General features: G+C 36.7%; 1 protein-coding gene across 8 annotated transcripts in view; it reads left to right on the top strand.

Annotated features, from left to right (window-relative positions):
* GULP1 (GULP PTB domain containing engulfment adaptor 1) overlaps positions 1 to 27,943 on the top strand; it is a 336,734-nt gene that overhangs the window by 244,282 nt on the left and 64,509 nt on the right. For all 8 annotated transcript variants that reach the window (XM_027555736.1, XM_027555721.1, XM_027555703.1 and 5 more), the window contains one exon: positions 23,910 to 23,981. In XM_027555736.1, the coding sequence (XP_027411537.1) occupies positions 23,910 to 23,981 (72 nt within the window). The remainder of the gene's footprint in view (positions 1 to 23,909; positions 23,982 to 27,943) is intronic.

Below are 27,943 nucleotides of genomic sequence, written 5' to 3'. Positions count from 1 at the left end.
TGATCTCCTTCAGAATGGACTGGTTGGATCTCCCTGCAGTCCAAGGGACTCTCAAGAGTCTTCTCCAACACCACAGTTCAAAAGCATCAATTCTTCGGCGCTCAGCCTTCTTCACAGTCCAACTCTCACATCCATACATGACCACAGGAAAAACCATAGCCTTGACTAGATGGACCTTTGTTGACAAAGTAATGAATCTGCTTTTGAATATGCTATCTAGGTTGGTCATAACTTTCCTTCCAAGGAGTAAGCATCTTTTAATTTCATGGCTGCAGTCACCATCTTCAGTGATTTTGGAGCCCCCAAAAATAAAGTCTGACACTGTTTCCACTGTTTCCCCATCTATTTCCCATGAAGTGATGGGACCAGATGCCATGATCTTCATTTTCTGAATGATGAGCTTAAAGCCAACTTTTTCACTCTCACTTTCCCTTCCATCAAGAGGCTTTCTAGTTCCTCTTCACTTTCTGCCATAAGGGTGGTGTCATCTGCATATCTGAGGTTACTGATATTTCTCCCGGCAATCTTGATTCCAGCTTGTGTTTCTTCCAGCCCAGCGTTTCTCATGATGTACTCTGCATATAAGTTAAATAAGCAGGGTGACAATATACAGCCTTGACGTACTCCTTTTCCTATTTGGAACCAGTCTGTTGTTCCATGTCCGATTCTAACTGTTGCTTCCTGACCTGCATACAAATTTCTCAAGAGGCAGGTCAGGTGGTCTGGTATTCCCTTCTCTTTCAGAATTTTCCACAGTTTATTGTGATCCACACAGTCAAAGGCTTTGGCATAGTCAATAAAGCAGAAATAGATGTTTTTCTGGAACTCTCTTGCTTTTTCCATGATCCAGTGGATGTTGGCAATTTGATCTCTGGTTCCTCTGCCTTTTCTAAAACCAGCTTGAACATCAGGAAGTTCATGGTTCACATATTGCTGAAGCCTGGCTTGGAGAATTTTGAGCATTACTTTACTAGTGTGTGAGATGAGTGCAATTGTGTGGTAGTTTGAGCATTCTTTGGCATTGCCTTTCTTTGGGATTGGAATGAAAATTGACCTTTTCCAGTCCTGTGGCCACTGCTCAGTTTTCCAGATTTGCTGGCATATTGAGTGCAGCACTTTCACAGCATCATCTTTCAGGATTTGAAATAGCTCAACTGGAATTCCATCACCTCCACTAGCTTTGTTCGTAGTGATGCTTTCTAAGGCCCACTTGACTTCACATTCCAGGATGTCTGGCTCTAGGTGAGTGATCACACCATCATGATTATCTGGGCTGTGAAGATCTTTTTTGTATAGTTCTTCTGTGTATTCTTGCCACCTGTTCTTAATATCTTCTGCTTCTGTTAGGTCCATACCATTTCCATACAGTGGAAGTGAGAAATAGATTTAAGGGCCTAGATCTGATAGATAGAGTGCCTGATGAACTATGGAATGAGGTTCGTGACATTGTACAGGAGACAGGGATCAAGACCATCCCCATGGAAAAGAAATGCAAAAAAGCAAAATGGCTGTCTGGGGAGGCCTTACAAATAGCTGTGAAAAGAAGAGAAGTGAAAAGCAAAGGCAAAAAGGAAAGATATAAGCATCTGAATGCAGAGTTCCAAAGAATAGCAAGAAGAGATAAGAAAGCCTTCTTCAGCGATCAGTGCAAAGAAATAGAGGAAAACAACAGAATGGGAAAGACTAGAGATCTCTTCAAGAAAATTAGAGATACCAAGGGAACATTTCATGCAAAGATGGGCTCGATGCTCATAAGGTTCTGTCTATAGTTTTAATTTATGTAGAAATAGGTAATAATTGCCTTACTAAAGGTGACAATTTTCTCATTTTAGTCTACAAATGTATGAAACATTTCCTGATGTTTTCATTACCCTTAACTAAGGTATTGTGGAGAAGGCAGTGGCACCCCACTCCAGTACTCTTGCCTGGAGAATCCCATGGATGGAGGAGCTTGGTAGGCTGCAGTCCATGGCGTCGCTAAGAGTCGGACACAACTGAGCAACTTCACTTTCACTCTTCACTTTCATGCACTGGAGAAGGAAATGGCAACCCTCGACTTCCCTTTCACTTTTCACTTTCATGCATTGGAGAAGGAAATGGCAACCCACTCCAGTGTTCTTGCCTGGAGAATTCCAGGGATGGGGGAGCCTGGTGGGCTGCTGTCTATGGGGTCGCACAGAGTCGGACACGACTGAAGTGACTTAGCAGCAGCAGCAGTAGCAGTAACTGAGATATTATATTGAAAACAGTACATGACACATAGTAGATGTTAGAAGTCATCCTTTTCTCTATGCTTCCTAGCCATCTGCAAGAATTTCATTTAATCACTTAGTGTTTCAAAATTCCAGCAGAGCATAACTTCTTGAAGGAGCTTTTAAAGGACACTCTAATAGAGTTTTCTTGGAAAATCTTTTCCTGTAAACATAAATAGATATGAATACAACTGCCATGGGCTTTGCATATAAACCACTCACTGAATCATTTCTACAAATAAATGAGAGCACATTTACTCAGCTAATGCCTTATGAGTCCCTGAATCAGTAATGCTGTCATCGTGTTTATTTTTATAATACTATGTAATATAAAGTTTTACTAACTGATGTACATTTAAATTAATTTTCATAAATCTATACCTACCTATATCCCAACTTTCTGGATGTAACAACTTTATGTTAACATATACTTATTAAAATACAGTACTGACAAATATTTTTTGAATGTTTGTTATAATTGGCCCAACACATTTATTTCCCCTGATAATTACCACCCTTAACTTAGTACTACAAAATGTCTCAAAAACAATGCTAACAACAATGCTTAGGAAAGCTAAGTAGGAAAAATAATTCAGCTGTCACTACCCAGTACTGTAAAAGGAATGACATGACTTCTAAGTTCCAACATTAACACTGTGGAGATAAGGAAAGCTGTAAGAACGTATCCTCTGAAAAATAAAACTGACAAGATGTCATGATTCATATATTTTCGATTTGGATAACTTGACTTTCGAAACTCATTGAGACTTTTAAAACTTGGTGGATCTACTGGATGTGGAAATCACATCCAGGAGAATCATTTTTAAAGTAGAGCTTGAGTTGCTTATATATTTACCCTTCCGTGCCCCAAAATGCATTTCACAGTCAAGAATTATTTCATGGTTGACTAAATTAAATGCTGACACAATAATTATAAAGAAAGTTATTTAGACAGTGTAGGACAGAATGTAAAGGCAAAGGTAGTTAATGTTTTATCCCATTTTGACTGAAAGTGATAGGTACTTCTCCAATGCACTTTAACACAGTAGAGAAGATGATGGGTTGAGATAAAGCTAGTAATAACTGTGAAGTCATTTTTCTTATTCATAGTTATTATAAAAACAAAACAAATATCTAGTGAGCTATGTGAAATTTAATGAACTATCAAACACTCTGCCAGTGAAATCACCTATTAATCCAGTAACATTTCAAAGTCTCAGCATATATATGAAACACATCTGTTTTTATTTTACCTTGTCAACAGTGAATCATATAGTGAACTGATGGTGCTTCTTTACACTACTCTTGAAGAAATTGAAGCCCAGTTTATGATCCACTTCTAGCAAATTTACAGGATTACGTGGTTTTTTACTACAAGCCTGTTTCCACTCCATATTCTTGTTTTATTTTTCATTTGGTTCATTTTTTCTGGTTTATTTCATCTTTCTCTATTTTACGACTCTTTATTGGACACTTTAAGTACATTTTTGGACATAGTAAAATTATTTTTTAAATAAATGAAAAAAAAGTTTTTTTTTTTTCCTTGAAGGGAGGAACTATGCCTGGTTCTCTAGGAACTCAATATCAATCATCAGCAAAATCCTCTGTTTCCTCCGCCTCCCCTCTGAACCTTACTTATTCTTGCTCCAAAGGAAAAGAGCTCTCTTCTGAGAACTTTAAATCCCCTGTTATTTTTGCCAACCTTGAACTCTTTCCACAAGTGATTTTTTTTTCCACACTGCTCTTCCTGGAACACCTGGCCTGGCAAGCAATTTTCCTTTCCTTCTCCCTAAAATCCTCTAGCTCTGAGTCTCAAGTTATCATCTTCCTCTCCTAGTTGAAATCATCTACAATCCCCAGGTCACTTCCTCATTCCTTCAGTATTTTAGTTTCTGCTTCATTGTCATTCTTGCCAAAATAACTGTATACTAGGAAGAATATTGGGGCTTCTCAGGTGGCGCTAGTGGTCAAGAACCAGCATGCCAATGCAGGTAGATGCTAGAGACAAGCATTCAATCTCTGCATTGGGAAGATCTCCTGGAAGAGGGCATGGCAACCCACTCCAGTATTCTTTTCTGAAGAATCCCAAGGACAGAGAAGCCTGGGTGGTGGGCAACAGTCCATAGAATCACAAAGAGTCAAGACATGAGTGAAGCAACTTCACACGCACGCACAGGAAGAATATTTTACAGAGCGGTCAGTATAGTAGCAGATGTCTTTGTAAGGTAGTGATCTCCCTGTCAACAAATAGTCCCAAGAAAATAGTCATAGCATGCCAAATCTTTTGATATGACCTATAACTAAACATCTTAGATAGATTGACCCATTGGGTACAGATGTGCTATTCTAGCTAGCAGTGGAATTATCAATGTACAAGTCTATTCATACAGAAAATCATAACCAAGGGGTTAAATAAATAAATACATCTATCTCAAATAAATACATCTATCTATACATATCTATGTATGTATTGGACTTGAGACATATACATTAGAGGCATTGAGATGGTTTATATATTTCCTAAATACCTTGACTTTCACAAACTGGATCATTTAACAGGGCAAGTTTCAGACTTCAACCAATTTACAGTCACTGAACCAGTGTGTTTCTGGTTACCTCAGACTAACTTCTTTTGTACCATTTGGTTGGTCATGAAGTTGCATGACCTCATTAATGAGATCACTGCCCACCTACATAGTACACTTACTTAAATCAGATTCCCATTTCTTAAACTCCTGAAATTATATTGGGCATTGACATTGACATTGAAGTCGTTCAGTCGTGTCTGACTCTTTGCGACCCCGTGGACTGTAGCTTACCAGGCTCCTCCGTCCATGGAATTTTCCAGGCAAGAGTACTGGAGTGGGTTGCCATTAAAAGGCATTAAAACTATAGACAGGGAGAACTGGCATGACAAACACTCTTGTCTTTTTACTGACATTGATTTAATTTCAAAGTAGAAGATAAAAACCAGAAGCTAATTGGTTATAGTTGCTTTCTATAATGTATCTGGACTATCTAGTGTGAAAGTGAACATGTTAGTCACTCAGGCATGTCCTCTTTGCGACCCCATAGATTGTAGCCCACCAGGCTCCCCTGTCCATGGAATTCCCCAGGCAGGAATACTGGAGTGGGTTGCCATTTCCTTCTCCAGGGGATCTTCTCAACCCAGGGATCAAACCCAGGTCTCCTGCATTGCAGGCAGATTCTTTTCTATCTGAGCTACCAGGGAAGCCTGTTTTCTATAATATATCTGGATCATGTGGTATGGAACAGTTTAATTTCAAAGAGACTCTCTGACTTTTGCTATAAAATCGTTTCAGTTCTCTTACTTCAGTAAGTGAGACAAATCTATTAAATACTGCTGCTGCTACTGCTAAGTCGCTTCACTTGTGTCCAACTCTGTGCGACCCCATAGATGGCAGCCCACCAGGCTCCCCCATTCCTGGGATTCTCCAGGCAAGAATACTGGAGTGGGTTGCCATTTCCATAGTAAACACTATATTCTCATTATCTTCAGCAATCCTCAGAATGACTCCATATAGAAATATCACTACCATTTTTTATAAAGACCGACATTGGGAAATACAGATTGACCAAAAATCTTTGTAACAGCAGACCCAAGATTCAGATCTTAATTTGAATTCATAGATTCCTCCTAGCATTACATCACTGTGCAGAATAAAGTTTGACCTGATCATTAAGTAAAGAGCCAATCTTTGAGGACAATAAAAATGAACAAAGTTGAAGCCCTTTGACTTCAGTGTTAACATGAGGTTTTGTATTTTACACACAGCATATATGGTAACTGGGTAAATTTGCTATCCTAATAACAAATGGAAAATTCAACCCGAGTACAGAAGAACCAACTACAATCTGAATTTCTTCCTTCTCTCAGGAAGTGTTTTTAGAGCAACAAACCAGAAGTCATTTCTTTGGAGAGGCTAACAAGACTGTTGAGAGAATAAGAGAAAGTTACTTGCCCTTCTCAAGACATTTTCCCTATCAACCACGCACTTTGCATTCCTTCCTGTAGGCTGCTGGCTGGGTGGGTTTCTACAGGCAAAGCTTGAGAGATGGTTCTAGTGACTGAGGCCCCACCAACCTCAATGCGATGTCATCAAAGACTTAAAAGGCCCCTCCCCATGGTGTCCACTATGTGAAATGCTGTCTACCCTCAGATAAAAAATTAATCATGTTTAAATTATAGCAACTCTTAGTTTTTAGTAAATTCTTTTTGGAAGGAAGAGCAAGGCTTTATAGAGTGATGCTTCCTGATTTTGGATAATCTTCAGTAATAGAATGTAAATGTTGAGGACAAAGAATACCATTTGTTTTCTAATTCTTACAGGTAGCAGCATCCATAATTTCTACTGTGGCCATATATAATTTGAAATTTATACTAGATTAGTTCTGAAATGAGATTCAAATAAATATGATTTTAATGCTATTATACACTTGTTAACAGTTCATTTATTTGTACATTTTAATAACATTTATTGCTTTAAAATGAAAACAAACTAATCTCAGGATTGTAATATATTGTCTGATAGGCAAGGAATTGAAATGGCATATCATAAAATACATGAAATAAAAATATATTAAAAATAAATAACTTTAAACTTTAGTCATATTAATAATGGAACTGCATATAAAGTAAACGTTCTTTTCAAATACCAGTTTTGCAGTCTGCAATTAGTAAATTTAAGTATTTCATATGTTAATCAAATATATTTATGGCAAATATAAATGTATATAGTTCTTTCTGAGAAAAGTAATATACTGCAATGTAATATGTATATATAAAGGGAAGTTTTTATATAGTTTGAAATTATAGTCACTGATCATGTTATTAAGTTTTTAGAAGTATTCCAATAAAAACATAAAGGTCTATGTTAATACCAGGATTATAATTTTCAAAGGGCAGCTAAAAAATACTCTCAAAAGCCACCCAGGAATATGTGACAATTGATTTCTTTAAAGGCCAAGGAAAATCAAATAAAATCAGCATATAGCAGGGATCAAGTCAAACCAATTAAGCATTACAGTGAAGACTAATTTGTGCTAATTAATGCTAATTGACTTCAAGTTTTAAAATAAAACTAAATAAAATTGTTTTCAAACAGAAAAAAGCATATACTTAAAAATTAAACTGGATTATCATGTTAAATTAGAAGTATATAGGATTGACCTAATGGTAACAAAAGCAGGAAGAATGAGTTGTGATAATAGAAGCAGAATAGTGGCTCACTTTCACAAACAAGGAAGAGAGAATTAAGCTATTAGCTAATGAGATAAAACAGCATATGTCCTCAGAGCAGCATCTGATCTCAAGGTAGACTCCTTACATAAATAGACCCACTGATAATGCAGATTCAGGGTGACCCACTCATTCTCCTGGTTCCCAGTAGGAATTGCCAGTACCCTGCCATTGTTGGATGCTTGATGCACCTGTATTTCCCCATCTGCCACTTAATTATCCAGAGTCATCAGCTTCTCAGTAGATTTATTTATAGTCTATTAATAGAATTATGTTGAATTATGTAAAATCAGAAGAAAAAAAAAAAAACACCCTGACTGTTGTTGAAAATTATCACAAACCCTGTTGTTCGGCGTTACTTTAGGATAATCAGTACTTATGTATTATTTAGGAGCATTTCTATTTTCAAAAAATTTTTATTTAAAAAATTTACTTTTATACAATTTGTAAAGCCTTCTTTCCATTTACAAAATATTGGCTACATTCCCCATGGTGTTCAGTACATCCTTGAGCCTGCCTCACACTCAATAGTTTGTCCTTTTCACTCCCCCACCCCATTCTAACCTCTTTTCCTATTGGTAACTACTAAGTTTATTCTCTATATCTGTGAGTCTGCTTATGTTACATTCACTAGTTAATTGTATTTTTAGTTCCCACCTATACGTGACAACATACAGTATTTGTCTTTCCCTGTAGGAGCATTTGTTAAATGGAGCAAATACTTTTTGAATGCCTACTATGTGTCAGGCCCTTTACCCATATAATTTTTGCTCATAACTCATTTATAACTAATCAGTGAACCATCAGTAAAATAAAATGGATGGGAATGGGAGAATTTAATTCACATGACCACTATATCTACTACTGTGGGCAAGAATCCCTTAGAAGAAATGGAGTAGCCTTCATAGTCAACAAAAGAGTCCAAAATGCAGTACTTGGGTGCAGTATCAAAAACAACAGAATGATCTCAGTTTATTTACAAGGCAAACCATTCAGTATCACAGTAGTCCAAGTCTATGGACCACTAATTCCGAAGAAGCTGAAGTTGAATGGTTCTATGAAGACCTACAAGACCTTCTAGAACACCAAAGAAAGATGTCCTTTTCATCATAGGGGAATGGAATGCAAAAGTAGGAAGTCAAGAGATACTTGGAGTAACAGGCAAATTTGGCCTTGGAGTACAAAATGAAGCAGGGCAAAGGCTAACAGAGTTTTACCAAGAGAATGTACTGGTCTTAGCAAATACCCTCGTCCAACAACATAAGAGACAGCTCTACACATGGTTATCACCAGATGGTCAATACCGAAATCAGATTGATTATATTCTTTGCAGCCAAAGATACAGAAGCTCTATACAGTCAGCCAAAATGAAACCTGGAGCTGACTGTGACTCAGATCATGAAATACTTATTGCAAAATTCAGACTTATATTGAAGAAAGTAGGGAAAACCACTAGGCCATTCAGGTATGACCTAAATCAAATAATTTAAGATTATACAATAGAAGTGACAAATAGATTCAAGGGATTAGATCTGATAGAGTACTTGAAGAACTATGGATGGATGTTTGTAAGATTGTACAGGAGGCGGTGATCAAAACTATCCTCAAGAAAAAGAAATGCAAAAGACAAAATGGCTGCCTGAGGAGGCCAAACAAATAGCTGAGAAAAGAAGAAAAGTGAAAGGCAAAGGAGAAAAGGAAAGATATACCCATCTGAATGCAGAGTTCCAAAGAAGAGCAAGGAGAGATAAGAAAGTTTTCCTAAGCAAATGATGCAAAGAAATAAAGGAAAACAACAGAATGGGAAAGACTAGAGATCTCTTCAAGAAAATTAGAGATACCAAGGGAACATTTCATGCAATGAAAGACATGATAAAGGACAGAATCAGTGTGGACCTAACAGAAGCAAAAGATATTAAGAAAAGGTGGCAACAATACACAGAAGAACTATGCACAAAAAAAAAGATCTTAATGACTTGGATACCCATGATGATGTGATTGCTAACCTAGAGCCAGACATCTTGGAGTGTGAAATCAATTGGGCCTTAGGAAGCATAACTATGAACAAAGCTAGTGAAGGTGATTGGATTCCAGCTGTGCTATTTCAAATCTTAAAAGATTATGCTGCCAAAGTGCTGCATTCAATATGCCCACAAATTTGGAATACTCAACAGGTCTGGAAATTCATTCCAATCCCAAAGGACAATGGCAAAGAATGTTCAAAGTACCACACAACTGCATTCATTTAACATGCTAGCAAGATAATGCTCAAAATCCTTCAAGCTAGGCTTCAACTGCATGTAAACCAAGAACTTCCAGATGCACAAGCTGGATTTAGAAAAGACAGAGGAACCAGAGATTAAATTGCCAATATCCGTTGGATCATAGAAAAAGCAGGAGAATTCCAGAAAATCATCTACTTCTGCTTTATTGACTATGTTAAACCCTTTCACTGTGTAGATTACAACAAACTCTAAAAGATTATTCAAAACATGGGAATATCATTCCACCTTACCTGTCTCCAGAGAAACCTGTATGCAGGTCAAGAAGCAACAGTTAGAGCTGGACATGAAACAACGGACTGGTTCCAAATTGGGAAAGGAGTATGTCAAAGCTATATATTGTCACCCTGCTTGTTTAACTTATATGCAGAGTACATCATGTGTAATGCTGGGCTGGATGAATCATAAGTTGGAATCAAGATTGCCAGGAGAAATTTCAACAACCTCATATTTGCAAATAACTCCACCCTTATGGCAGAAAGCAAAGAGGAACTAAAGAACCTCTGGATGAAAGTGAAATAGAAGAGTGAAAAAACTGGCTTAAAACTCAACATTCAAAAAACTAAGGTCATGACATCAGGTCTTATCACTTCATGGCAAATAAATGGAGAAACAATGGATCAAAAGTGTGACAAACTTTATTTTCTTGGGCTCCAAAATCACTGCAGATGGTGACTGCAGCCATGAAATTAAAACAAAACAAAACAAAACAAACAAACAAAAAGCTTGCCCCTTGGAAGAAAAGCTATGATCAACCTAGACAGCATTAAAAAGCCAAGACATTACTTTTCCGACAAAGGTCCATCTAGTCAAAGCTATGGTTTTTCCAGTAGTCATGTACGGATGTGATAGTTGGACCATAAAAAAGGCTGAGCACTGAAGAATTGATGTTTTCAAACTGTGATGGTGGAGAAGACTCTTGGCAGTCCCTTGGACTTCGAGGAGATCAAACCAATTCATCCTAAAGGAAATCAACCCTGAATATTCATTGGAAGGACTAATGCTGAAGCTGAAGCTACAATACTTTGGCCAACTGATGCGAAGATCTGACTCACTGGAAAAAACACTGATGCTGGGAAAGATGAAGGCAGGAAGAGAAGGGGATGACAGAGGACAAGATGGTCGGATGGCATCACTGACTCAAAGGATATGATTTTGAGGCAACTCCAGGAGATAGTGAAAGACAAGGAAGCCTGGCGTGCTGTAGTCCATGGGGTTGCAAAGGGTTGGACACAACTGAGAACCTGAACAACAACAACATTTTATAAATGGGGATATTTATCTGCATTTTATGAAAGAAGATGCTGCTGCTCAGAGAGATGTTAAGACTCATATACCTATGAATGGCAGAGCCAGAATTCATAACTAGTGTCCATGTGGTTCTAAGACCCTTTTTCATGGCTCCACCAAGCCACTTCCATAACGATCTTTGACTTTCCTGTGTATCACTGTATCAGAGTATCTGGAACAGTGCCTGACACATAGTAGGTCCTCAGTAAAAATGTCTCTTGATTAAAAGAAGTCCTGCTCGGTGCAGAGCCTGCTTTCACTCATGCCTCTGGGCAACCCTATGGAATGTAATAAAATAGTGCACTCATAGTCACTGACATTAAGCTTGTTTCAATCTGTTCCAGGTCACAGGTTGTTGCTTGTTTTGTTCTTTGTTGTCTCTGTCTTTCCTTGTATGTGTTTTAAATCTATGAGGTAAGACTTCATGGGGGCAGGATCCGGTCTTCCTTGCTTGTACCACTGCAGCACATCTACACTCAACAGTGCTTCACAGACTGATCAGGCCATGTTAATCATTGACAGAAAGTCTGCTGAAAGAAAGAAATAAATCTGCACTACAAGAGTATCATTAGCCGACACCCCTTTTTCACTTGAAAGAGCTATGCACAGCCTATGAAGATCTAAAAAGTATATTTTCCTTTGTTCCTAGAGAAAGGAGGATAGCAATTTGAGTAGTAAAGTCCTTTATTGTGGTCACTCATTTCTGTGATATTTACATGTGAAGAAGTTCTACTCAGCTTGGGATGAAGTCTTCTTGGGAGAAGCCATGTGCGCATGGCTGAAGATTTAAACTGATCAAGTACAGCCAGAAAACTCCACTGAGGCAATTAGCTCTCTAATTGCAGTCTATTTACATTATGGTTGAGTAAAGAGGCTGGAGATAGAGTGGAATCAAGGAAAACCTGTGGCACCCTCTCTGGGCTTTGAAGATAAGGCTGTAGCCTACAGTACAATTAGTAGGTCAAGGATTTGGATCTGTTTTGTTCACTGCTGAATCCCCAGTGTCTTGAACAGAAACTGGCACATAGATGGTACACAATAAATATTCTTTAAATGGAATAGAATATAGAAATAACGATGATTATGAGGAGGAAATATTGGGAAGGTTATCCCTTTAATTGGAGGATATACTTTAAAAGCTCTTGAATTTAGACTTTTTAAGGAATGTTGTCTCCAAAAGGGATAAAAAGATAAATTTAGCTCAGGAGACATGTGAGGGTTCTTTGAAATGTTAGCGCCTTCTCCAAGTAAGTATTTTCTGTTTTGGACAGATTTCAGGAACACAAGAAGTTTTGGGGCAATTACGTTATTGAAGTTTATAAAGAAAGAATAATAAGCAGGCTTTCCTGGTGACTCAGATGGTAAAGAATCTGCCTGCAAAACGGGAGACCTGGGTTCGATCCCTGGGTTGGGAAGATTCCCTGGAAGAGCGTATGGCAACCCACTCCAGTATTCTTGCCTGGAGAATCCCTATGGACAGAAATGCCTGGCAGGCTGCTGTCCGTAGGCTTGCAAAGAGTTGAACACGACTGAGCGACTAAGCACAACACACAGCACAGAATAATAAGCAGTATCACTTTTATATTATATTTGGCTTATGTAAGTATTGCCAAAAGCTTAATTAAATCCCATGAAAATTGAGAATAAGAAATGGGTCCTTGTTATCACTGTTATTTAACATGGTTTTGTAGGCAAGGAAAATGAAAAATTGGTAAGAATATCAAGAAAGAAAATAAAATGCATTCTTGCTTCATTGATAATTACATTCTAATAGATTCAAATTTTTCAAAATAAATGAAACTAAGTTTAGTAAGAAAATTAGGAAGTCACTTGTTTGACTTAGTATGAGTAGAATGCTAGAGTCCTAATTAAAAAAATAGATATCCAACAAGCAACAAAGGTTTACTGTATAACACAGGGAACTATAGTCAGTATCTTATAATAACCTATAATGGAAAATAATTCTAAAAATAGTGTGTATATGTATAACAAAAAAACCCAAAATTTCATAAGTTGACAATATACAGACTGTTTCATATACTATCAATAAGTCAAGAAAATTTATTTTAAAGAAAATAGGAATATATTTAGCAATAAAAGTACTTGGCCTACCTGAAAAGCAATATGAACACTGCAACAGTATCCACAAGTCAATATTTCATAAATATCCTAAAAATCTCACACCTCGCCTTATGTAATTGATTGTGTTGCAATTAAATTACAATAAGAATTCAGAAGAATAAATGTTTGAAAATAATAAAATTTTGAGGGAAAATATACACCTCTGTATGGGTTAGTGAGAATTCTAACGGCCCCTGTTGTTGTTCTTCAGTGGGTAAGTCGTGTCCGACTCTTGGCAACCCTGTGAAAGGCCTCTGTAGCCAAAATCTGACTACCAGTGGCTTAAAGTAGGTTTTCTTTCTTGTTTACTTCATAATCTGTTGTGGGAGGGTTTGACTTCCTTATTTTCTTGTTACGACTGTTATTTAATTTCTAAGCATAGATTCAGTGCATATTCACTCTTTTACAGTCACTAATTACATTTTCTCCTTTAATTCTCACAGAAATACTGTGTGTTAGCCCCGTTTTATCAATAAGGAAACTGAGGCTCTGAGAAATACAATAAATAATTGGTAGAGGAAATTCAGGTTACCTATTAAGCCAACCAAGTATTTTTGACCTCCTCAGATTTTAAGCTTATCTCACAGTAGATAGAAACTATAATATAAAACAATTAGCCAAATGGATATAGCATAAATGGGTAATATATATGCAACATACTATATTATCTTTCATTCTGTTTCTGTTTTATGTAAAAATAACAAAAATGAAGAGTATGTGTCTGAAAACTAAGAGAGCTAGAATCCTAACCTTCGCTGTGCTACTAAAGAGCTTTGTGACCACCTTCTTGGTCCTCAGTTTATATTATCTGTAAAATAATGGGAGCTGAATGATAATATCTCCACAGTCCACAACCAAATGGTTCTCTAATGAGGAAATGGATTATAAAGCCTGTCTGGATCCAAAGCCTATGCTTTTGGTTTTCTGTGTAAGTTGGTGTCTTTATATTAATAATACGTCTATCTATAACAACACAGGTGAATGCTCTGCCCTTCACTCCACCTGTCTAAGTCTTCAGATGTGAAGGAAAATTTGACTGTCGAGGGGCCTCTGGGACAGGACAAAAACTCACCACTTTTTATTGTGACCATGTGATTCAAAACTCGGTTTAAGAGACCCTTCCACAGTGCACAATGAGCTGTTTCTTGTTTATAGCAAGTAGATTTGTTTTGGCATAAACTTGGAAATCTTGTTTTGAAAGCAAGAGCCTCTTAAAATAATACACTCTATATTCATGTAAAATAAGAAGACATTACAAGATACAATTTAATAGGAATTTACTACAGTAAAATGAGAATAAATATCAAATGAAATTTAAAAAGTAGACTTTTAAATACTAACACCAATATATTTTTTTTAATTCTCTATTAAATCCTGCCCATCCTTTAAAGGATAACCTTTAGAGTATTTAGTTTAAAGTATATCCTTTCTTCTTTTGTGGATCTATTTTATTTTTTAGAATTGTGGTTTTGAAGATTAAATAATAGATTTAAATTCAATTGATTCTGACCTTTCTTTAGCAATTGACTTTTACGATGAGCTTTTTAAAAACTATATTTCCTGTATTGCTTGGCACTGTGACATGGCAAGTCAGCCAAATAAAGACTATAAAATTAAATATGGCTTATCTACTGTGTACAGTTGAGTAGCTGGACGGTTTAAGTACTGTGGGTTTTTTTTGTTTTTTGTTTTACACATATGCAGTCAAGTTAATACCAAGAAAATTAGCCCCATCCTGTCGGAGTCTCTGCAACCCCGGTTACAAAGATAGTGACATTCTCATTAATTTTTTTCTGTGCTAAGTTGCTTCAGTCATGTCTGACTCTTTGCAACCCTATGGACTATAGCCCTCCAAGCTCTTCTGTCCATGGGATTCTCCAGGCAAGAATACCAGAGTGGGTTGCAATGGTCCCCCTCCAGGGGATCTTCCTGATCCAGGGATTGAACCCACATCTAGTACGTCTCCTGCATTAGCAGGCAGGTTATTTACCACAAATACCGCCTGGGAAGCCCATTTTTTTTGTCCTATATAGTTAGAATATCCATTGGTCGTTATGCTACCAATGGTTATTTATTAGCCTTGATGTTAGATTAAGTTTCTATGATGTACAGAATGGAAATTATTTCTCTGTAAAATTTTAAAATAATTATCTATAGAACATATTATCTTACATACAATGGGCAAGTTTTAATGTGGTATAAACAAAGCATGTATTCCGTGTATTTGTCATAAGTTAAGCTCTTTCATAGGTTAAATAGTGTCAGATTTCACAGCAGCTAGACTTAGTAACTCTTTAGTTAATTGTTTTGTTTACCTGGCATTTTTAAAAAACCTACAGTATTCATGTTTATAGAATGACTAAAAACATTCGGGAAAGCAAAGCGGGTAGTATAGTTGGGTCCATATGATGTCCAACACTGCTCTCTACTGGCAGAGAAGCAAGTCATAAAATAACTAGCTGTTCAAGTGAAAAAAAAGTCAATTTCAAGTAATATTTGAAAATGAAGGTGTAATCCTCAAACTTTCACATATGTTTCTGAAAAATGCTTGTTTTAGGCATAATGGAATACAATGAAATAACTGGAAGAAATGACTACAGACATCATCTGAGATTAGTTGGAAGAGAACCTGTCATTTTAATTAACTGAAAAATAGTTGTGGGAGTTTTGGAAAGTATTATTAGGCCAAACATGAAACAGCTTAATAGCATTCAAATTTTGAAAGTCTATAAAGTAAATATTTTTGTATATAATAGTGAGTTTACTGATGCTTTATGTTTTTAATTTCAACAAACTGCTGCCATTAAAATATCTGCTGAGTACATTTACAAAGTATCTAAATGCACTGAGCAAAGAGATGTATAGGTTGAAATATTTACATAGAATATATTAATATAATTAGTTTTAGACTATAAAAATTTGCTCAGTATTTGTCAAAGTCTTTATGGGTGATTTTCCAAAGACATTTTATAGTTTTGTAAAATCTGTGAAAAATATATGGTACATTGTTATACCTTTAAACATATAGACTAATGCACAAGACATTTTTAGATCACTATCATCTTACTTTTCATGGTCAAATATCTTCTAAATGTCCCTTTATGTTTTACATCATTTCTATCTGTGCATATTATTTAGGATTAATTTAATAACTAGTAGCCTTTTAATATGGAGAAGGCAATGGCAACCCACTCCAGTATTTTTGCCTGGAAAATCCCATGGACGGAGGAGCCTGGTAGGATGCAGTCCATGGGGTCGCTAGAGTCGCACACGACTCAGCGACTTCACTTTCACTTTTCAGTTTCATGCATTGGGGAAGGAAATAGCAACCCACTTCAGTGATCTTGCCTGGAGAATCCCAGGGATGGGGAAGCCTGGTGGGCTGCCATCTATGGGGTCACACAGAGTCAGACACAACTGAAGTGACTTAGCAGTAGCAGCAGCAGCCTTCTAATAACTAGTAGCCAAAATTTAAATGCAAACACACAAATGCACTCACACAATAATTCCCAAAATGGAATCAGTAATATACAGTAATTTAAGAGGGTTTTTTTTTTTTGTAAGTTTGCCTAATACTGTCACTGGCTGATTGATTGGCAGACTAATTTTATTGTAATGAATTTAAAGCATATTACATTTTCAATGATAACTACCTCTTGATTATGAGAAAGAAGTTGATGCTTATTTTCATTGTTACATTTTTCTGTAGCTTCTAAATTTCCTATAGAGAACATACATTACTATTAAAATATTTATTCATAAGTAAAAAGAAAAATTTTTTGCAGATTTTCAAAGCATAGGCACATACTTGTGTATGGGATTTACACATGGATTTAGGTAAGGTCTAATGCCTGATCTTAAAAAAAAACAAAGTGTGCTGAAAAGAATGTTGTCTCTTTGAAATTATGAAGAAAAATAATTGATAAAATCTTGAGTACTTAAAATATTCCGCACCCACCATTATCATGGCCATGGAACAAATAACTGTTTCTTTTTGCTCTTTTGCCACACTGAAAAATAGCACTCAGAATCTACATGTATAAAGCAAAACAGTCTGATATTATACTCTCTTCTCATCAGTGTTATTTTTTTGCTACCACATGGAGGAGCTAAGACATAAAGTTGCTAAAATATAAAAGTAATGACTTTTACTGAGTTGAAAGTGTTCACCATACCAGTGTTCCATTTTCTGAAAGATAATTAAAAAAAAAAAATTCCGTATTTTTTATTTGGGTAAATTTCAAACAAAAAAGAGAATTTTTGAGATTGACTTCTTTTATTCAGCATAATTTCCTTAAGAGTCATTCAGGTTGTGTGTGTAACAATAGTCCATCTATTTTTATTGCTGAATAGTGTTCCATGGTATGGATGTACCATAGTTTGTTTAACCATTCACCCACTGAAGGATATTTGGGTTGTTTCTGACATTTGACTTTTACAAATAAGTCTACTGTGAATATCATTTCAAAAATATTTACAAGAATATAAATTGTCATCTCTTTGATATAAATACCAAAAAGTGCAGCTGCTGTGTCTTATGATAAGTTCATGTTAGTCTTCAGAGAAACTACCAAACTATATTTCAGAGTGGCTGTAACATTTTACATTCCTAGCAACAGCAGCATCCTATAATTTTATTTGCTGATCTGACAACCTTACAAATATTAAGGATCTAACTTTCTTGATCATTAAAGAATCTGCCTGCAATGCGGGAGGCCTGGGTTTGATACCTGGGTTGGGAAAATCCCCTGGAGGAGGGCATGGCAACCCACTGCACTATTCTTGCCTGGAGAATCCCATGGACGGAGGAGTCTGGCAGACTACGTACGGTCCATGGGGTCGCAAAGAGTCAGACACAACTGAGCGCTTAAGCATACACAACTTTCTTGATTCTCCTTGCCGTTTCCCTCAATGTTTATTTCTGTTGGCAACGTTCTTCTCTCTCATCTCCCTCTACAACACGGCGGCTCCCTGGGGAGGCCATGGTTCTGACACTTCTCTGTCCTTCCATTGAAACCTCAGTTCCAGGGTCTCCTTAATCCATACCTTTTACCCAGAATACTCCTTCCCCAAGCTCCACTTTGTATACCCTGCTGTTGAGTCTGCTTCTTTAGCTGACACCTCAGAGGAACTTAAACTCAATGTGTTTGAGTGTATGTTTCATTTCTTCCTTTCATTTAGGTCTTGTTAAATTGTCACCTTTTTTAGAGGCAACCCACTCCAGTATTCTTGCCTGGAGAATCTCATGGATGGAGGAGCCTGGTGGGCTACAGTCCATGGGGTTGCAAAGAGTTGGACACGACTGAGCGACTTCACTTCACTTTCCTGATCACTCAGTCTTAAATATTATATTCTGCCCTATGTTATTATTTGTGTTGTTTTTACTTATATAATCTAAGATGTATTAGAAATCTGTTTGTGATCTAGATATAAATATAGAAATATATAGATACATTCATATATACATACCTGGATACATACACACACAAGTATGCTCACTGGGATGTAAGTTACACCAAAACAGGGACGTTTTTCATCTGTTATATATCCAACAATTAGCAAATGCTTGACTCATAGTAAATACTTTTTTTTAAGGAATAAATGAGTATGTGTAACATTAACTTGTTATCATTTGGGGGCTTAATTCAATTTTTATTGTATCAAAGTTTGTTGTAGTTTAGTCATTAAGTCATGTCCGACTCTTTTGCAACCCTATGGACTGTAGCCCACTGTCCATGGGATTTCCCAGGCAAGAATACTAGAGTGGGTTGCCATTTCCTTCTCCAGGGGATCTTCCTAACCCAAGGATTGAACTTGTGTCTCCTGCACTGGCAGGCAGACTCTTTACCACTGAGCCACCAGGGAAGCACTTATCAACGTTATCTATGTCCATTTTAAATATTTCCCCAAGATTTATAATGAAACAACAAAATGTTACCCAGCCCTTTCCCCAAGCGTCACTCACGGACACAACTAATTTCAGCTCGTTATTTTCTTCTTTGTTTCTGGATGACCAGCTTAACTATCGTGCCTCAATTTGTCATCTTGTAGTGCTTGTCATCCTCCCTTGATTCCTGGGTTGTATTTCTTCCTTTGCTGTATTTTACATACTTTCCTTTTCTCCTATGGAGAACTGGGACACAGGAATTTAAATTTTTAGTCCATCTTAGTACATATTTTTCCCCCTCTTGGTAATCTGTAATCTTGCCCTAAATCTTTTTCTTTTTTTCCTTAGAATTTGAAGTTATTTTTCTTCCATTATTGCTGATGTGAAGTCTGATGTCATATTTCCTGGCCTTTGTGCGATTTTTGTTTCTCTCTGGGGTCTTTTACGGTCTTTTCTCTGTCTCTAGTGTATTGAGGATGAGCCTGATGTGCTGGGTTTGTGTTTCTGTTTTCACTCATTACAGTGGCGTAATCTTGCAACCCACAACTCCCCTGGCCTTGTTTCTCCTGCCTGTTAACAGCTCGATTGAGATGGGATGAATAACCCCTTGGCCATGGCTTGATTCCATTCTTTTCCTTCCCCCTTCAGACACCAGGTAGAGTGGGAAAATACAGAAACTAAAGTCCTTCCTCTGACCTGTATTGTGTGCAAGCCTTTGGAGAGCACTTAGGACCAGAGTATTTAGGCTGTTTGTGGGTTGGTGTTCCAGACTGTGTGTTCCTGAATGTAAGCATTTAAGCCCTTAATAGCGTGGTAAGGCAATTCCTCCCAGAATTAGCGCCTGAGGTTAAGATTTGGGAGGAAGTAGATTGTCAGAAAGTGTTCCCAGGAACAACCAGTAAGGACGTGGGAAGGCAGACAGATGAGGGAAAGCAATCAAGTGAATCCCCAGCTGCAGCCTGATTCTGTGAAAAGTTCTGCATCAGGATGTTACACCTTAGAGTTTGCCCCACTTCCCAGCAAAGGGGCCGGCCCTCTGCACTTCTACACCAGTCATTGGTTAAAGAATTGTTGATATAGCAGAAAACTCCCAGAAGTTTATAGCTCTCAGTACTGGCAAAGTAACCTCACTGACCAAAGGGAATCCTCTGAAAGTCTTGGTGTGAGCCCTTACCAGCAAAGCATGGGGAAGCTGGAGGATGGATCCCAGTGCTGTTAAAGAGGATCCAAGGAAAGCTGAGCAGGCACCAATATCCACTAAATTCTAGTTTCATCTCCAAAGAATCAGTAAATTAAGAAGTGGCCATCCCTCATAATTATAACGCATTTTGCAGTTTACAAGGTTGTTTTTTTTTTTTTTTTTTTCCCCTCTCATCTCTTATTGCAATTGGTCTTCAGAGAAATTTTGTAAGGAAAAAAGAACAAAATTATTCTTATTTTTCAAGAATCATGACTTTTCTAACATTTTCAAATTCTAAGCCTAGGGTTTATTCCAGCATGCTGCATCACATTCAAGAGTCTTGTAAATATTTTATATAGACATGGAATGCATACAAATACAAACCTTAATCAGAGGAAGCATTATGACTTTTTTTAACTTAAACTATTATGAGGAATAATCTGCTTTTCAGTTTTAAAACTGTTCCCATTCAGTGCATCCAACATTACACAGAAGAAAAGGGTTAAGTGGCAAGCTCCATATCAGATGTCTTTTTAGTTCCCACAGTCTTTGAAGGATTCTCCCTGTTTCATTCCTCAGATGACTTAATTAAAGCCAATGTGAAAGAAACATATTAAAAGGTTCCTGGAGCACCACAAGAGGTTGATTCATTTAGAATGTACTTGGAGTTCTTCCATCATTTTCCCATATGGAGCTATTTACATATAACACTTATGACTCATGACATTGCTGTCAAAGTAAGGAATATTTTTCCATAAATATTTTCAGTAACTCTTACAGTCTGTGATCGACACATCAGACACTTCTTGTAGTTCAATAATCACTTATCTATAAAGAGTTTGCTTTCACCTCCCAGTCTGCTAACGCTAGACCAACCACTAATGGGGAATCTCTCAGTGATATGATAAATACAGAGAGGTTGAGAACAGTTTACACCATAGATTTTTCAGAACTAAACAGCTTCTATTGTGTTCGCTCCCCTCCTGTCACTTAGACCCTTTATCCTTTCTGGATGATCTAAAACAGCTTTTCAAATCTGGTGGCACATTAAAATCACCTAGGGAGCTTTAACATACACAGGTGCCCTAGACTCCACCGCCAGCCAATTAAATCAGAGTCCCAGGCACTGGTCTGCTTAAACCTCCCATGTAATTATATCATACAGACAAAGTTGAGTACACTGACCTGAAACAGAAGAAAATGTGATGGGTCCATTGGTGTCAGGAATCAGTTTGGTTGTCTTCCATATCTTCAGTTCAGTTCAGTTCAGTTACTCAGTCCTGTCCGACTCTTTGCGACCCCATGAATCACAGCATGCCAGGCCTCCCTGTCCATCACCAACTCCTGGAGTTCACCCAAACTCACATCCACTGAGTCGATGATGCCATCCAGCCATCTCATCCTTGTCGTCCCCTTCTCCTCCTGCCCCCAATCCCTCCCAGCATCAGAATCTCTTCCAATCAGTCAACTCTTTGCATGAGGTGGCCAAAGTATTGGAGTTTCTGCTTTAGCATCAGTCCTTCCAAAGAACACCCAGGACTGATCTCCTTTAGAATGGACTGGTTGGATCTCCTTGCAGTCCAAGGGACTCTGAAGAGTCTTCTCCAGCACCACAGTTCAAAAGCATCAATCCATATCTTAGTGGGCAACTTTTCAATTCCTTTTTAGCTGAGAATTTCTTCACTTATTTTGGTCTTTTTTGCAGGTCTGGTCAACCAACTTGAGATCACTTTGGGGCAAACATAGTGCCTAATGATATTGCATCCAGACCTAGTAGCAGTTTTCTGACATAGTTTAAACATATTAGAAAGAGAAACTGTTGTATCTTATAGAATCTGAAAACTGAAACCTTTTTGCCTTAATGCTTCTGAGCTTCACTTTCTTTCCATGAGCTCATCAGAAAGGGGATCAGCAGTTATCTCCTGTATTTTCATCTCAGCTTTTCTATCAACCTTCCACTATTCTCCTGACCTGTTACTATTTTCTAAGTCTATTCCTTAGATTTTTAGTAAAAGAAATCACCTGTGATGGTTTTAGAACTGTAATTCCCTAGGCCTCTACCCTTATAAAAAGAATTTTCATTGTTATATTTTAACCTGCTTCCTAGGTGATTCTCATTAAGGTAATACATAGAGGCCAGTTTAAAAAACAAAAGTCTAATTTCTTTAGTTATTGTTATTTTTTCAAGAATGAAAGAAGGAATCACATGTGGTTTAAAAGACACTCTTATATTGCTATTTTGTTCCCTTTCATTCTGTGAGTTGACACATGAAAAAGATTCTACTTAATTATTTGATGTAAAGTATATACACATACTGGAGAAGGGCATGGCAACCCACTCCAGTATTCTTGCCTGGAGAATCCCCATGGACAGAGGAGCCTGGTGGGCTACAGTCCATGGGGTTGCAGAGAGTTGGACATGACTGGAATGACTTAGCACCCACACATACACATATACGTACCCATGCATATGTCTGTTTATTTAAGAACTGATGAATTTATATCTCACTTTGGTGTTATGATTGGTAGTATGTGACAAGAGAAGTCTTTGGAAAATTATATATGTCTAATGAATGTATGATGCTAAAGCTGAAACTCCAGTACTTTGGCCACCTCATACAAAGAGTTGACTCATCGGAAAAGACTCTCGTGCTGGGAGGGATTGGGGACAGGAGGAGAAGGGAACAACAGAGGATGAGATGGCTGGATGGCATCACTGACTCGATGGACATGAGTCTGAGTGAACTCCGGGAGTTGGTGATGGACAGGGAGGCCTGGCATGCTGCAATTCATGGGGTCACAAAGAGTCGGACACGACTGAGTGACTGAACTGAACTGAACTGAATGAATGTAATGATTATTTGCTATTTATTTTAAAATATCCTGTAGAGTAAAATATCCACATGTCAATTCTAATTTTTCTTGAATGTTTCACGATATTGGTCTTCTGTTTAGGAGGTATTATATTGCTCCAGGATAGATATTTTATTACAATGTGGTAATTACTATCAAACTTTTTTCTTTTGGGGAGGATAGGTTAGGTTTTAACTAAAAACCTCTAGGGATCCTTTAAAATTCTAGAGCATGTATTTTTTTTATTATTTTTTAATGTACTTTATGGTTTTGATGAGCATTGTATATTAGGTATTAAAAATGTGTGTTTTTAAATTTTATATGCTAATTGGAAAACAAAGAAAAATTTTGATTTACATTATAAACTGCATTAAAGCACATTAAATTTTTAAAATATATTTTTGACAACATGAAATAAATGTATATACTTTAAATTTTCAGATAACAATTTTTTAATTGTTCACATGTTTTAAATTTTAAATTTGAGATCAACTTTATTCCTTTGGGCCCAACAAAATAACTTTAATTTTCTTTCCATTAAAAATCTGCAAGCAAATTATTTAGGAAAAGTGTAATTTTAAGAAATCTTAGAATAATGGAATTGTATGTGACTAAGTAATGTGTTAATATTTTCATATCATGTAAAATAATATAAATTAGTAACTCCTCTGTGCTGGATTTGGATTTGAATTACTATCACGTCATCTGTTACCCCGTGATATATCTCAAAATGATTTAATGACACATGATGTAGTAAGGCCTGTCTCACAGTGAACATTTTCAGTTTCTTGGCAGCACAGAAGTAGAGCAGCCCAAAGGAACAGAAGTTGTAAGAGACGCTGTAAGGAAACTAAAGGTAAGCAAGCCCTCAAAGTAAGTGTCTCATGTACTGAACTTACCTTCGGCCATCAGTAGACCAATGGAAATTCAAAGCATGAATAGCTCTGTGGCAGATAAGTCTTAGTAAAAATGTGCTGTTTAATGAATACCAGTAGATCAAGGAAACGTATGCAGACACAATTATTTTTCCGGATGTGGCAGAGTCTTCACAGTTTCATAAGGTGTAATTTTTTATAGAAAGTGAAAGTGAAGTTGCTCAGTCGTGTCCAACTCTTTGCGACCCCGTGGACTGTAACCTACCAGGCTCCTTTGTCCATGGGATTCTCCAGGCAAGAATACTGGAGTGGGTCGCCATTTCCTTCTCCAGGGGATCTTCCCGACCCAGGGATTGAACCCAGGTCTCCCGCCTTGCAGGCAGACGCTTTAACCTCTGAGCCACCAGAGAAGCCCTACTCAACAACCAAAAAAAACGTAAGAGCAATATTTCATAAGTATTGGCATTCTGTTGGAGAAGGCAGTGGCACCCCACTCCAGTACTCTTGCCTGGAAAATCCCATGGACGGAGGAGCCTGGTGGGCTGCAGTCCATGGGGTCGCTAAGAGTCGGACATGACTGAGCGACTTCACTTTCACTTTTCACTTTCATGCATTGGAGAAGGAAATGGCAGCCCACTCCAGTGTTCTTGCCTGGAGAATCCCAGGGACGGGGGAGCCTGGTGGGCTGCCGTCTATGGCGTCGCACAGAGTTGGACACGACTGAAGCGACTTAGCAGCAGCAGCAGCAGCAGCAGCAGTAGCTTGCCTTTACTTTGCTTGGGCAATGTGGACTCATGCCCTAACTCAAAGACAAAACAATCTACTGTAGTTAGAAAACCGAACCCACCAGTTGAAAATGAACAAGTAAAATTCATTCCAAAGCAGCATTTTGCACTGACACTGTACATTAAAGACATACTAATGGACAAACCCACAAGGGTCTGGCCGTATCCATGAGCAGACTCAGGGAACTGGTGAAAATAAAAGCAGAAATAAACAGTAAGCAGCTCCACATACTCATAATCAGCAAATTTCCTGAGAAAACCTTACATAATTTCCATGCATCCTTTGCATGTTTTTCTAATTGCATTCCATCCCCAAAGACATTGTTTCCTCTGAGATACTAAAATTCAAAAACTCCTTCAGCAGAATTCTCATGTTTATCACATTAAGTAAATTTAACTTAACACTATTTTGTTAACACACTTTATTGTTATTCTCTCTGGTTGTTCTCAGAATTTTTTTTTGAGAAACAACCCTCCTCTAACTTTATTTAGTTTTGAGATTATCCAATTATTGTATAGGATGGGTAGGCCTCTGCACCAGGCAAAGCCACAGACATTAAAATGTATTACTTTGCTTTGAGAATGTCATATCGGGTGGAATTTACTGTTTAAATTGAGAAAAAAAAATTGAAGTGAGTTGGCTTGTTTTCTGGGTAAAGAAATAAAAGTAGATAATTTGTATCCATTTATTTTACATAATTTTTATATTTTTAAAATATTTTTCCTGTTTTTAAAGAAATATACTAAAAAGTTCCAAGGTGATATCACTCCCATTTGGAAAAAAAAGGCGGACAAGCCAATCATTACTTTTAACAATTCATTAGACAAAAAAAAAAAAATTTAAACTTCCCTTGTGGCTCAGCTGGTAAAGAATCTGCCTGTAATGTGGGAGACCTGGGTTTGATCCCTGGGTTAGGAAGATCACCTGTAGAAAGGATTCCCACTCCAGTATTCTGACCTGGAGAATTCCACGGACTGTATAGTCTATGGAGTCGCAAAGAGTTGGACACGACTGAGTGACCTTCACTAGACAAAAGTGTACTTGTGCTTGTTTGGCAAATACTTTTAAGCCCTAAAACAGGATTTAAAATGTTTCACAATTTATGGACAACATTTAGAATAAGATTCCATCTAAATGTTCAAAATGTTGCACACTTTGGACATGAGTCCAACTTCACTATAATCAGAATGTTTATAATAGAATAATGATATTTGCACTTAATGTTTCTTTGTACCTAGGAGGTCCTTTATGAAATGAACCCAAATGCAAACCCCAAAGCATTCAATTATGTAGTGAGTGATAATATATAAAAGATACTTGAGATGAAATGTCTTCTAAAACAAGCTACTATTAGGAAACTTTGTATTTAGTTCTTACATAGTTTGTGTTTGGAAATGGACTCTGTTAGTAAAGGAATGTGATTTACAATAAGATAAAAATCATCCAATGTAGTTTAAAAAATGTATACTCAGTTGATAATAGCTTTTCTCTTTCAAGTACCTTTCAGAATACTTAATCCTATAAACAATCTTTAGTCTGTTGATTGCAAAATGTTTGTAGATCAGGGAAATATATATAAAGGTAATAATTCGTGAAATAATTAAAATAATAAAAAGTGTTGTTTATTCATGTCTATCTTAATTTTTTTGTTTATTTGTGTCAAAGGTCAGATGCTACAACTCAAAGTATATAAGAGTGTTTACGTTTAAGAACCTAGACACTGGCTCCTCTTTAATTCTGTTGTCATGTAAAGATTGCCAGAAGATGGTGCTATGGTTCTACTGAAAAAAAAAAGAAAAAGAACAATTTGCTTATTAACTGGGTTTTGAGTACACATATCTAATTTTAATTTACTGCTTATTTTTCTTAAACATATGTATTCTGTGTACTATCCACTATATTTCAGTATTTGATTTTATTTTCCCCACAAGGTAACATTTTATTTAAACCTGGTAATTTTTCAGATGTTTGCAACATTAATCTATTAGCTTCTGAATTTAAAGAAATATTCAAAATGTAAGGCTAATACAAGATGATAGAAAACTTCCATGATTCTCAATAATGTATTTTTTATGCTTCTATGATTATTTATGCCTAATTATTTCTCAAGAAAAATTTTAGAACTTTATTTTATTGGGTACTATTTTTCTGTTGTTTTGTGGAGAATTCACAATTTATAACGTTTTGTTCAATATCATAATTTTTATGTGTTTACTTTCAAAAGTTCTATATATGACAAAACAGCATGTTTTCTAGTTCTCGATCACATTCAACAATTTCCATCTCTTAATCATGTTTTAGTCTATGATTTAAGAAAATGCCAAAATTTTCAAAAAGTAATAATTAAAAAAGCCTTTCAACTTCTTATTTTTAGTATCAAAGCTACTTTTAAGAATCTTGTTTTAATAGTGGTTTATTTATTTTTAATACAACTACTACAGATGTCAGCAGGCTCATAAACAATGTCAGAGTTTCATAAACAGTCTGTTTGTGATATTTACATGTGGATGAATTTTGGTATGCAAGGCCAAAACTTCTTGGATTCTTTGGGAGATAACCAGGGAGCAGCATTCCTGGACCCCAGTTTTAGAGGACAGACCCCCTCACCTAAGCAGAGCTAGCTTAATACTACATGAAGGATTGTGGACTTGGGAATTAATAAAATGTTCTGTTAAATCTAGGCCCACCAGTTTCTCCACTTGACTTCATGCTCCCTGTGTAGCCTACTGCAAATGGGTTTTGTTTTTATCACCAGTTATTTAATTAATGAAATGATTAGGGCTTATTTTAATTGCTAAAACATATACACATAACTGATTTCCCTGTGAGATTATCAAAACTTTTAATTAAATCAACAATTTATAAAAACCACAAAGAGGATTAGAATTAATTCATTAATTTTAATTGCTTAATAATGTGTATTACATTAATAATATAGTTAGATTTCACTTTTTTAAGTCCTTTGAGAAATGAATAGAAACTGTTAGGATGATACTGAAACTCAGCAGTGCTCTCTTTAAATTTTCTTTAGCTGCTGTATTTGCCAGTGGCATACATTTAACATAGTACTTTATGCAGTACTTTATACAGTACTTCTATTGATACTTCATCATTTCATGATGATAAAAGCTTTATTTTGTTTGTTTGTTGTATCCAG

Source organism: Bos indicus x Bos taurus, chromosome 2 (genome assembly GCF_003369695.1).
Source record: "Bos indicus x Bos taurus breed Angus x Brahman F1 hybrid chromosome 2, Bos_hybrid_MaternalHap_v2.0, whole genome shotgun sequence".
Taxonomy (NCBI): domain Eukaryota; kingdom Metazoa; phylum Chordata; class Mammalia; order Artiodactyla; family Bovidae; genus Bos; species Bos indicus x Bos taurus.
Note: the sequence above shows the minus strand (reverse complement) of the source record. Positions and strands in the feature narration are given on the sequence as shown.